At 43.9% G+C, this 13,498-nt stretch overlaps 1 protein-coding gene across 1 annotated transcript in view; it reads right to left on the bottom strand.

Annotated features, from left to right (window-relative positions):
- The window catches only part of SLC2A13 (solute carrier family 2 member 13), a 177,548-nt gene that overhangs the window by 13,143 nt on the left and 150,907 nt on the right, over positions 1-13,498 (bottom strand). The window contains exons 5-7 of the mRNA XM_040412421.1: positions 2,809-2,972; positions 1,499-1,619; positions 835-960 (exon numbers count right to left, since the gene is read on the bottom strand). Coding sequence (XP_040268355.1) covers positions 835-960; positions 1,499-1,619; positions 2,809-2,972 — 411 coding nt within the window. The remainder of the gene's footprint in view (positions 1-834; positions 961-1,498; positions 1,620-2,808; positions 2,973-13,498) is intronic.

The raw sequence follows: 13,498 nt of genomic DNA on the forward strand, positions 1-13,498 counted from the left end.
GTCCGCACCATAAAAAAAATAGAACATGTTCTATTTTTTGCGGTGCGGAGGCACGGACAGAAACACCACAGAAGCACTCCATAGTGCTTCCGATCCGTGCTTCCGTTCTGCACCGCACCACATCTCCCGGATTGCTGACCCATTCAGCTGTATACGGGCCGCAATACGTCAACGGCTGTGTGCATGAGGCCTTACTAAAACAGACATGTCAACAGAGGTGGCAGATCATACATTTCAAGGGGGTGTATATGTATTATGCCACAAGAACCCCCAAAATATGTTAAAGCTGAAAAACCTCTTTATCATGATGTGTTTTGGAGGTGTTACACATTTTCTTGAAATTCTTACCTTTTCACCATACTTCAGATACTGTAAAACAACCGCAATATTATCAATATCTGATCAGTGGCGTTCCGATACCCGGGACCACTCCAGTGAGTGCCTCAGCCTCCTCACAACATGTCAAGCACAGCGCCGTAACTTGTATAGTGGCTGTGCTTGGTATTGCAACCCATGACCATTCACTTCAATGGGACTGACCTGCACCTAGGCCATATGGCACATGAACAGAAGAACGTGACGTCCCTGGGCTAGTAAGAGGCTGCAGCACCCAAAGGACCCCCACAGGCTCTTCTAACAGCTGGTTGGGGTGCCGAAAGTTGGGTCATCACACCCTTTAAAGCACTGCTGACTATGCAATGCTTGCCACAGAAATGTGGCAGAACGGAGTACTATACCAGTGTGAAAAAAGTCATATTTACTTAACTTTCTTAACCTACTGTCACTATAAGTTAACAAGCAAAATTTCAAGCATTTTGTAAGAAAATAAATTACCTGCCCCATGCTGACTGCGCAGTTGTTTTTGGATCTACTGGAATGCAAGATGAATCAACAATATTCGATCCATTTATTTTGTAGCAAAACCCACAGCTGGGATCTAACATACATCGATTACAAAAGCTGCAAAAATAGAACATATTAAAATATAGCCATGATTTAAACATTGACCTAGTACAGCTGTATATGACTATATGTCGTATTGACAATATACACAAAATATATATACAGATATTAGGGGGGACTTATTAGAATCAGCATTTCACATGTCATCTTAATTTGTGTTGCGCTGGAATGAATGTGCCACAATTCTTAAGAAGTCCATCTCAGGTTGCCTAAAAGTGCTGGACTGAAGAGGATCAGCTCTGCATCACATAGTCACCCACTTAGTGGTGAGCAAAAAAACATTTTGTGCAAGCTGAGTCTAGTAACTTTTTTTTATGCCAGAAAACTAGTGTTTAGGGCTTGATAAATGTAGGCCATTGTTTGTGGTAGCATCTGCAGCACTAAGCAGTGTGCACACAAGTAATTCACACACTACAGTATTAAAACACTCTCAATTCTGTATGGCCAGCTATCGACATACCTCATACATGCACTTAGACAATCTGCACATTTTCATTCAATAAAAGTGAGACAATTGCATGCACGTCACGCTCACCTATATTTTGAGCAAGTAGAATTTTGACTGGTGGGATCTGTTGGTGTGAATGTAACTGGAGGGGAGACTTGAGCAGATAATAAAAAACCCAAAGCAAGTACAATCAAGGCAAATGTTGTACCTATGGGGAAAGTTATTTGCAAAATCAGTTAGCCTTGGAATGCCTTTTTAGACCATCTAAGTTTTAGGCCTTATTCACACGTCCGTTGTTTCTTTCCTGATCTGTTCCGTTTTTTGCTGAACAGATCTGGACCAGATCTGGACCCATTCATTTTCAATGGGTCCTGAAAAAAAACGGACAGCTCAATGTCTGATTTTTTTTCAGGACCCATTGAAAATGAATGGGTCCAGATCTGGTCCAGATCTGTTCAGCAAAAAACGGAACAGATCAGGAAAGAAACAACGGATGTGTGAATGGACCCTTACTACATTTTTTCTATTGCAACATAAATATAGGAGGCATTAAAGTGGTTATCCAGTAATATATATCGATGACCTATCCTCAGGATAGGTCATTAATATCAGATCGGCAGGGGTCCTGCCTATCAGCTGTCAGAAGAGGTTGGGCGCTCAGTGAGCGCCGTGGCCTCTTCCTAGGCCATATGACGTCACCATATATTGGTCACGTGGCTTAGTTACCACGCAGTCCTATTGAAGTGAATGGGACTGAGCTGGGAATCCAAGCACAGACGATGTACAATGTACAATGCTGTTTTTGGAGAGCTGCCAAGAGCCAACTGCGGTTCCCAGAGCTCGGAGGAGCGTAGTGGCTCCCTGAAACAGCTGATAGGATAGGTCATCATTACCTACCGCTGGATAACCCCTTTAATATCACAAAATCCAAGAATTGCCATAATATATACAATAAGGAATAACAATTAGGTGCTCCGTATCAGTGTCGGACTGGGGTTCCTTGGGCCCACCAGAGGAAATTAATCTTGTGACCCAACTCCTATATCAACAATACAGTCTAATAGTTTTTGAATCAGCAAAATAGACCCTAGAGGCATGTGACCATGTTCACATTACTATTTAGTTTTCCATTCTACTGATTTATGGAGGAATTTTTCTTCTGACAAAAATGACGGATGTCTGACGGAACTGGCAAAAATGGATGCAAATTGAGCACAGCAGATGCTCAAAATAAAGGATCTGTTTTTTTTTATTTTTATATTCTTCTGACAGATCAGAATTGAAAACTAAATGGTGATGTGAACCTGGCCTCTCTACGATTATTTGACATTCTAACAAATACACCGATACAGCACATTGCATTTTCCAGGTTACCACCTTCTAGCACGTACACCTACCTGTAAGGCTTCCAAGTGTGAGTTTCCTTCTGCCAACTTTTTCCACAAGCCAAACACCAACGAGTGTAAAACTAAAGTTTGTAAACGCGGTAATAGCAGAAAGCCAAATAGCCAGTCTGTCATCATCCACACCAGACATCTGCAAAATTGTCGCACTGTAATACCTGAAATGCATAGAAGAAACTCTTGACAACATGTGGACACCCGTGTATGTTCATACGGGTATAAAAGTGGAACTATTATTGCTTTTTTTATTATACAAATGCCCCAGTTTGGCACTCTGTGTGGCTGCAGTATCGCCACAGAACCGCACACAACTGCTGAACAATACAAATGCACTATGTTAGAAAGTATATTATAAGTATATCGCACCCCTCAGTATATCACACCTATACCAGTTCTTAAAAGGACTTTTGTGGCCATATTAGCTAGCGTTTGGTGTCCCTAACTGTCCCTGCTCCACACGGCAAACTCTCCCTACACTGGCAAAAGACTGAATGTAAAATGGCGGCCAGATCAGGTTTATTTATAAGATAGGGGGTATGTCCATGTGCTGAAACGTCTCAATTGGCTGTCCTGTCCCACCTGATGGATGTGTCATGGGTCAAAGTTCGGCGCAATTCAAAAGAATATGGCGCAAGCGAACTTCGCCATATGTTCGAATGTTCGGCGAATCGCAAACTAGCAAAGTTCGCAGCGAAATGACCGCCGGGCGAACCGCAAGGCCATCTCTAACGAGCAGCTCCCACAGTTTCATTGTCCACCATCCTGACACAGATGATACCTTCATTACACACCTCTGTCACTGCCTGGACCATGTCTAGGTGCTTAGCATAAGGAAATTTGGTGTCACAGCATCCATTATGTGTCCTCCCATTGACAGCCAGTCTCCGTTGCCTTTACTTGCAATGGTGTGGAGAACAAGAAACCTAGACTACTACAGACTGAAACTGTATAGTCTTTTAGCGACAAATCTAGGTTCTGTTTGGGATTCTACAATGATCAAGTTCTGGTATGGAGGCCTTGTGGTTAGTGCTTCAATCTGGCCTTTGCTGTGGAGCGACACATTGCTCCAACTGCTGGTGTGATTATCTGGAAAGCCTTTGCATACGACTTAATAGTGATATAAGGAACACTAAAAGCTAAGCGATACATGTAGGACATCTTGCGACCACAAGTTGCCTCTCATTGCAGGGCTTCCAACTGATATTTTTCAGCAGGATCATGCTCGTCCCCACACAAGAAGGTTTTCCAAGGAATGTATCTGCCAGGTTGCAACATTTCCTTGTGCTGCCATATTCATCACCAATCAGGCATTTGTGGGACCAGCTAGGACGCCACCTTAGCCAACCTAAGAGTGTGCTGGAATTACAGGTCCAACTGCAATATCTGTGAGCAAATGTGCTGCAGGATACTGTATCATATGGAACCTGTATGTCTCCATGCCCAACCGTAACATCTTATATCCAGGCAAGAGGGGTCCAACAGGGCACTAGAGCATCCGTGTTATTTTTTGTCAATGAGTGTATACAATCATGGAACATATCTTTTAAAATATTTTTTTAGAATTTTCTGTGTCACTATTTATATTTAAATCCCTTACAATTTCTATTCTATAGTCAGCAATTCTCAGTTGTTAGCTACGGTAATTTACATCAAAGGCAGGTGTACACAGGATCCATCAATGACAATAGGCGATGAACAAAAAAATAATATTAGTATAAGGTGACAAATAAGATACTGACTGAATTCCCTAAAATCCAGCAGTAGCTCCCTTTCTGATCTTTCTGCAATAAATTAGGTATAATGGTCCAGCAGTGATGCTCCAGCATGATGTATTAGGAAATGACATTATCAAAAATGCCCCAATATAATGTTATTATCCCTCCCTTCATAAGCAGGAACCATCTGTATTTAGTCAATGGCCTGCTTGGAGATGCATGATGCAGTTTTCTAAGTGGAACTGCAGAAGAACATTGTAACAATCTCCCTCCTGCCGATCTGTAAAAGGAGTAGAAGCATCAGGAGTATAACTAATTACTGATATTATATTGGCCGAGTCTATAAAGCTCTATTCATAATGTGAAATAACACAGCTTAAAACGGTTATGCAGCCTGTTGATTTTGATGACGTATCCTCAGGATAGGTCATCAATATCTGATTGGTGGGGATCCGAAACCCGGCACCCCCGCCGATCAGCTGTTTGAAGAAGAGACGGCACTCCAGAGGAGAGCTGCTTCCTCTTCATTACATTACGCGTCGTCTACCCTGTAGTGGTGGCGTAGTATCATTGCAGGTACTTGCTTCATTCAAGTGAATGGAGCGAGTACCTGTGATTACACTGCACTTCAGAGACGTGTAATGAAGAGAAAGTAGCGCTTGAATGGAGCGCAGCGGCCACTTCAAACAGCTGATCAGTGGGGGTGCCGGCTGTTGGACCCCCCGCCGATAAGATATTAATGACCTTACCTGAGGATGGGTCATTAATATAAACAGGCTGCATAACCCCTTTAAGAACGCAATGTTGGTTTTAGAATAATTGTGAAAAGGTAAAGTGAAAGACAAAATAACAATCAATGAGCAGACAGACCAGACTGATGTAAAATAACTTGTACTTCACTTTTCTAGGACAAACAGTCCAAATACATATATAAACCACAAAGAAATGTATGCACGTCATGGTCAGCCTTTCTGCTAATGGTGTGTCCTCTCAAGTGCTCTCAGACTCCTCGCACTCGTATCTGTCAGGAGGAAACAGAGATAATTGTAGAGTCCTAATTTCAGAAACCTTTTAGCAGTATTAGTGGAGGAAGATGAGGACTCTGCATTTGTATTGATTGCACAAGTCAATGATTCTTATACTCTTTACCAGTTGGAGACGAGCCATCAGAGGGGGATTGGCCATAGACTCTACAGGGAATTTTCCTGGTGGGCCGATGCCCAGGGGGCAGTCTGAGTTCTCCTCCTGAGTTCTGCCAGGTAAGTAATGACCTGTTGCTCCCATTGTTAATTTAAAGGGGTTGTCCGCTTTTTACTATTGATGTCCTATCCTCAGGATAGGTCGTCAATATCAGATCGGTGGAGGTCTGACTCCAGTACTTCCATGGAACAACTGTTTAAAGAGAAGGCAGGACTCATATGAGCGCTGCCTTCTCTGATCTCTTTAGCTGTCCCATAAAGTGAAATGGGGGCGCCATACTTTTAATTACAGCTGCTCACCGGCAAGCAGGTAAACAGAGCGGTGGCAGTGGGCTCAGTGGGGCATAAAAACACAAAAGAGATACCTTCGCTGATTCCCCTCCCCCCCAATCAGCTGTTGTCACAGTCCTTAATTCCTGCCCTCCACTGGCTTGACGCACTGTAAATACCAAGAAAGGCCAGCTCAGCCGAACATTGGCCACTGACTGGCTGAGCAGGCCGCTCCTAGCATTTCTGGTAAGTTGAGTCAGATCATGAAGTGGTGAACTTTTAAATACATAAAGGGAATCAACAAGATGAAAGAGAATATTTAAAATAAGAAAAACTGATACAAGAGGACATAGTTTTAAATTATAGGGGCAAAGGTTTAAAAGTAATATCAGGAAGTATTACTTTACTGAGAGAGTAGTGGATGCATGGAATAGCCTTCCTGCAGAAGTGGTAGCTGCAAATACAGTGAAGGAGTTTAAGCATGCATGGGATAGGCATAAGGCCATCCTTCATATAAGATAGGGCCAGGGGCTATTCATAGTATTCAGTATATTGGGCAGACTAGATGGGCCAAATGGTTCTTATCTGCCGACAAATTGTATGTTTCTATGTGACAGCGTCAGGGGATAGGTGAGGGTGAGTGCACATGCATGCGCAGCACTGCTCCATCCTCATGGGGCAGTTTGTTGGCACTTGGAAACCCTCTGTTCTCGTAGGGAGTGCCAGCAGTCAGACCAGCGATCAAACACTTATCTCCTATCCTGTGCATAGGGGATAAGTGTTATTAGTGGCACAACATAACCCCTTTAAAAACATGAGGTACTCACCCCCAAACTCTGACGCTGTAGTACTGACTCTGTTCGCCGTTTCATGTCCTAACTCAACAAGCCAGAAATTACGTCTATTCTCGTGATTGCTGAAGATTCCAGTGGTCGGACCCCCAGTGATCACACACTTATGCTGAGGATAAGGGATAAGTGTTTCATCGCTGGGGGTCCAGTCATCACCCCTTAAAGTCCCTCTGGGCAAACTGCCAGCAATTTTCGGCTGGAAAACCCCTTTAATACTTACATTTTTCCATGAGCTCTGTATAAAAACGGGCATACAGAGAAGACATCTTTAATATGCAAACACATGTAAGCATACAGAACTATATTACAAGGAAGGACACTCCTGAGCAATGTGTATGCCAACAGTCTGAAAAAAACATAACAGCAGATGGCAGCTTCCAGGCTGTTTGCTCAGCAGACTGCTAACTCTTTACAGCTCATATTAAAACTTCTCATTGTGGCTGATGAGTGGAACAAATATTAGTACTACAATACTGCGCACCGGCATAAGGCACAATCCTCTGACTACTATCTAAAAGAGCACAAGATACTCTCTCCTTGCATTACTATGAATTCAAATGAAGCACTAAAATCCTGACAGTGAATGACACAGAAAATAGATAAGGTTTTTTTAATAGACTGTATAGATACTAGGCGTGAATGGCGGCCTACTACAAAATCTAAATATTTCGGCATCTTGAATAGGAGACATTGGCCCAGATTTACTAACATGTGTGCGCCAAAAATTGGTGTGGAAAGTGGTGCAATTTGTCTACCCTTTTTTCTGACATGCTCAACATGGGGTGGGGCTTTCAGAAAAGGGGTAGTGGCCAAAGAGGAGCCATTTTGAAAATTGTGCCACGATTCTTGCACAGCAGGGTATCTCAAAGTAAGCCAACCAAGAGTTGGTGTAGTGTCAGAGAAAAGTGTCTATCCCTGCTCCAGCCTGAGCCCCTGTGATACATCCGGTGCAGGTCTACACAGCCGGTCTAAGCCTATGTCATCTGTAGGATTAGTAAATCTGATCCTGTGTATTAGCAGGTTAACTCTATAAGGCTACTTTCACACTGGATCAGTTTTGCACTAATGCATTCTGAATGGAAAAGGATCTGCTCAGAATGCATCAGTTTGCCTCCGTTCAGTCTCCATTCCGCTCTGGAGGCGGACAGCAAAACACTGAGCCAAACGGATCCGTCCTGAGACACTATGTAAGTTAATGGGGACAGATCGGTTTTCTATGACACAATCTGGCACAATAGAAAGCGGATCCGTCCTCAATTGACTTTCAGTGGTGTTCAAGACGTCGGTGCAGATCCATGACGGAGCCGCACCAAACGCGAGTGTGAAAGTAGCCTAACCAGTCTGCTGTCTCTTTAATCAGACCTACACAATAATGACAACCGTTTTGTGGAGTAATAAATAGTTGTAAATAGGTAAAACCTAATGACAAATGCCCATTATAAGCCTAGTGCCAGTGGGTAATATGGGCGCTGACAACTAGTGAAGAATACTTTGCTTTCAGCTATTTCTGTATAAACAGGGGAGACATAGTAGCAATAGGGTTGAGACAAATGCATTTGCCCATGAAAGCCTCAAAGTGTCTGGTAAACATCTATATAAAGAATCCGCAGCCCTCATTATAGTAAAGCTACATGGGGAGCTCTTTTCACATCAGCTGTCTTCTCTAACCTCCAGAACTGGCAGCTCCAGCACGTGGAGGCGTATCACAGGAACAACTACTTCCACTGCTTTCAGAGCTAAAAGCCTTCACATTTACATGCAAATGGACAAAGCACGAGTGGCAAAAGAACGTAAAACTAGAAGAAGTGGTGACACTTTCGTAGAGGAATTGATAGCTTATCAGATGCTGTTCTCCTTTCAAGATAACAGCAGATTGGAGCTGCAGAAACAATCCCATTGTTATCAGGGCATGATGGGAGTTGTAGTTTTGCAACAGCTGGAGAGCCACAGGTTGGAAATCACTGATTTACTACAGGGGGACTACAGAAGTGGAGAGCATTATACATACTGGCACTACATGGGGTAAAAGAGGCATTATAATACAGGCCATAACGCTACAGGGGTTCATTATAAATACTGGGGCCACTATAGGGGCATTTGTTACAAGGGACACTATAGGGGGCCTAATTACTACTGTGGGCTCATAGAGGTGCTTTATAGATCAGCCTTATTACTACTTGGGGCTCTATAGGAGTGCCTTATGGAGGGGCCTTGTTATTGCTGGGGGCACTACTATAGGTGGATCTTATTTCTACTATGGGCCCTATAGGGACATTATTACTACTGGGATATAGTGGGGGCATCATTATTGGGCACACTATAAAGGGCTTTACTACTAATGGGGGCATGCTTGGGGAGCCTTCTTGCTATTGGGGGTACTGTAGGGGGCACTATTTATATTGGTGGGACTTTAAGGAGCATTATTACAATGGGGCTATTTGTGTTGCACTATTATTTCTGCAGTATAGTATTTGGGCGATTGGGGATAGCAGCAGGAGGGTACTGTTGGGGAACAAGGGTGGGTTAATATTATGGAAAAATGAGGAATCCAAGATGTGTCTGCCACACTTTGCAGAGATAAGATGTGACTGAAAGAAGTCATCAAGGTGGTATATTTTTTATCTCTAAATGTAATGTCCATCCAGTGTCTCCCAAGCCTTACTGTCTTTAACCCTGAGCTGAGGTGTGCATTATTATATTCTGCAGCAGCTGAGGTGTGCATTATTATATTCTGCAGCAGCTGAGGTGTGCATTATTATATTCTGCAGCAGCTGAGGTGTGCATTATTATATTCTGCAGCAGCTGAGGTGTGCATTATTATATTCTGCAGCCGCTGAGGTGTCCATTATGATGATTTTCAGCAGTCAAAGTATGTATTGTGATGTACTTCAGCCCCTGAGGTGTGCATTATGAAGTTCTGGAGAAAATTAGGGGTGTATAATGATCCATAAGGTGCATATTCACAAGCTACACGTTTCGGACCAACACGTTGTCTTTCATTATGCCATGTCCTTCATCGGGCCACGTCCCAAATGCATAGCTTGTGCATATGTTCCTTATGGATCTTTTTTTAAGGCGTGACAAAGAATTGTGTTTTTATCAAGACGTTGTGCTGGACCTGTCTTACAATCATGAAGTTCTGCAGCAGCTGACGTGTATTGTGACGTACTGCAGCAGATGATTGGTGAATAAAGAGGTTCTGCAGCAGATGAAGGGTGAATTATCAGGTATTGCAGCTGCATATGTGTGTACTATGATGTTCTGCAACCTATGGTGTATATTATGAAGTTGTGCAGCAGTTGAGGTGTAGATTATGAGATGTTCAATATGAGGTTCTTCAGAAGCAGTTTTTGCCCCAATGCAAGATCTGTAAAGGACCCCCAAGGTACTATTATAATACTAGTGTCTTGTTATATGGCAGAGGGTTCTTTGGGCAAACAGGCCTAGATGTGACTGCTATGTTTTCACTCCCCGCCCCCATAGATACGTCACTTGCCATGCACCCTATTTGGGAGAACTTGTCATGGAGGTCTGGGGCGAATGCTGAAGAAAAAAAGGTGAACAACTCTAGTCAGAGAAACACCAGTTGTGACTGGATTAAATCCTTTATTACTCGGTGTCTGCCTGGGGCACCAAAGTATCTGGGTCCTGATGATGTAGATACAGTTGAACGCTGTGGTGGTCTGATCCCTGCCCCACCGGCTGCAGCTCTCCCCAGCAGCAGGCAGATGCAGTGAAGTCATCACACCTCCTGATCTGGGTAGGAGACTGGAGATCATAAATGGAGGGGTGGCCACACAGGCATCTGCACTCCATTTACTTTGGGGCCCTGTTCTTGAGATAGGGGCGGCTCCCAGAGATGGAACTTGCACCTTGGGACATTTATGACATATCCTATTGATATTAAGCAATGGCTGTGCAGTCTTTTCTCCATACAATTAAGTTACAATTTGAATAATAATTTAGTGTATTTAATACCCTATAATGGCTGTGGAGGTCTGTGTGTGTGGGGCGCCATAAAGACTTTTTGCACAGGGCGCTATGTACCCTAAGGCTGCCTTTGGTTATAACAAAAGAATCCAGAATCACTTCATGAGAATTACTTGTTTTTATTATGGCAGACACATCAGAAGTGATGGTAGGTCCTCTTTTAATATCTAAACCGCACTGTAAAATGACGTGTGTGGTTGGTAGCCATGGACAAAAGAGTTATCACATTATAAAAAGTTCCATTTTTAACTATAGAAGACCACGCATTTGCCACAACAACCTCCAAACGTGTCAAAGATGCACCATGACTCACGTCCAAAATACTTTATGCTTGCTTTTGAAGGAAAACAAAGTCCATTTTACATGAATTATACAAAAACACCAGTGGCTATTTTTGTCTAGTTTCTGTCCATTCTGCCTGAATGCAACCCTTCCCTCTCACCTATGAAGGTTCCGTGGTAAATATCTGTGGCTATCTACAGTGTTTACAGTGTGTAACTAATGAGACCTGTGACTAACTTCATCACTAGCCTATTCACTAACACTCTTGTACACGTGTACATGGGCGCAATGATTTGAGGCGAGTACATTCCATCTTAAAGGTGGTGTGCCATGAAAAATATTTAACATTTCATCCCAGCATGTGGATCTGAATACTTTTTTAATAGCAAGTCATTAAAATTTTTGTATAGCCATTAAATTTCATAAAATGTATAGCGCCACCTGCTGTTAGTTCTTGTCTGTCTCGCTGAGGTGGTCAAACGCAGGCACCAGCTATATCTTCTGTTAGAAGCTGTGGCAGTTACAGGTAAAGAACTACAGTAGAAAGGACATCCCCCCCCCCAGCCTGAAATAAATCTAGCAGACCAATTGGAGCAATGAATGGGGAGATCTCTGGATCCATGTGAGGTACAGGACTGGTTCTAGCCTTGTTACAAAGAGATGGTCATGTACCATATGATGTCTGATTTTCATTTTTTTACATCATGGCATGACCTCTTTAATGGAGTTTTCCAGCTGTTGAATCTGTATAACACCTGGGTCATCATGCCAGGGCTGGTATGATTTCAATACAGAGGGATGCCATTCTATAATTGGTTTGTAGAAGAAATGTAAAGTTTCCGCTAAAGAGAGCGTCTCATGCAAAATACTCTTGTCCATGTGCTCCACTATGTATGGATGTGATGGAGTGTGTTCCCTAACTTAGGACCCCACACTCTGAGTCTCAGTCTGGTGGACCTAGTCTGTCCATGACCGACCATTTATTGCTATGGCTGGCAGGTAAATGTATGGTAAGTTGCAGGAAGAGATTAATGAGCACCAGCAGCAGGGTCAACCCTCTTAAATAAGGTAGCTTGGAAGGGTGGATTCTGTGAAAATCAGTTACAGCGGTCTCAAGAAAAGACATTTATTCCTTGTGCAAATTAGGGCTTCAGTGCACCGAGCAGAAGGGGCAGCAGTAGACCGCTGAGTAGCAAGCTCCACCCCTAAGTGCACTGAAGTCCTCATTTACATAAAGTCTTTTTACTCTGGAACTCTGCAACCGATGTGTAGAAGACAGGTATCTGTCACGGCTGAGGATGGGGAAAATCCTCAGCCGTGCGGTGCCACGTGATGTTATGGCTGCTCGGCCAGGACAACAGGATTAGGGAGCAGGTCACCTCCTAAAGCGTCCCTAACCTGACCCTAACTCCTAGCTGCATGGGCCGACCTTGATGGTAGGAGGACCCATGCTCCGGAACCTCGGATCCCTAACTCACCCTCCGACCGGTCGCTGGACTAGGAGTCAAGGTAAGACGGCCTGTTCCTACTGGACACGGAGGAACAGGGGTCTCACTGGCCAAGCTGCAGGGAAAAGGGGAACACAAACAGACTTACGGATATGGCAGGTGAACTATCCGAGTTCCACCTACCTGCCACAGCCTTGCTGACTGGATCCCTGTGCAAACAGGAATCCAGATCCATAAGCTGCACCAAACAACATAGGAAAATCCCAACAGACCATCACATAGACATCACACATAAAGATGAACATAAACTTAATGTGACATAATATTTATGAACCACAAGGGTGGCTCTCACTGGCAGTTGGTAAACACAGGAGGCTGCTCCAGCTAAGCATGGCTGAAGCAACCCACAGACATATGCTAACAGTGAGGCTTTATAGGCCAAGAAGCCACACCCAGCAGTCAGACACACCCAGTGAGTCACACACACACTGGGAAGGGAGTTAACCCTTCCAGCACCAGGAAAGGGAAACACAAACTCAAACAGACAGTGTCCAACTGAAGAACACACTGTGGCTGTTGCCGCAGGCAACGACATGTGTGGCAAGCATGTCCTGGGAGTCGCCCGAAGGCCAGGACACTGCCACCACATGTACACACTACAACCAAACGTTGCCACGGGCAACCACAGTGAAGGGAAGATGTAAGTGCACAGCACACATAAGACAGAGTGCACACAGACATACATATCACACACACAAACTCCAAAGGGACCGCACACATACCTGTTGTCCGCGGCAACCGCACTTGAGGCAAACTACAACAAGCCTCAAGCTGCGGTTGAAACAACAACCCAAACCGCGGGCAACTGTATGCGGCTCCCAAGGAGTCACGGCCAAAACCGTGGCCGTGACAATATCATTTTATTCAGC

This window comes from Bufo bufo, chromosome 1 (genome assembly GCF_905171765.1).
Source record: "Bufo bufo chromosome 1, aBufBuf1.1, whole genome shotgun sequence".
Classification (NCBI taxonomy): Eukaryota; Metazoa; Chordata; class Amphibia; order Anura; family Bufonidae; genus Bufo; species Bufo bufo.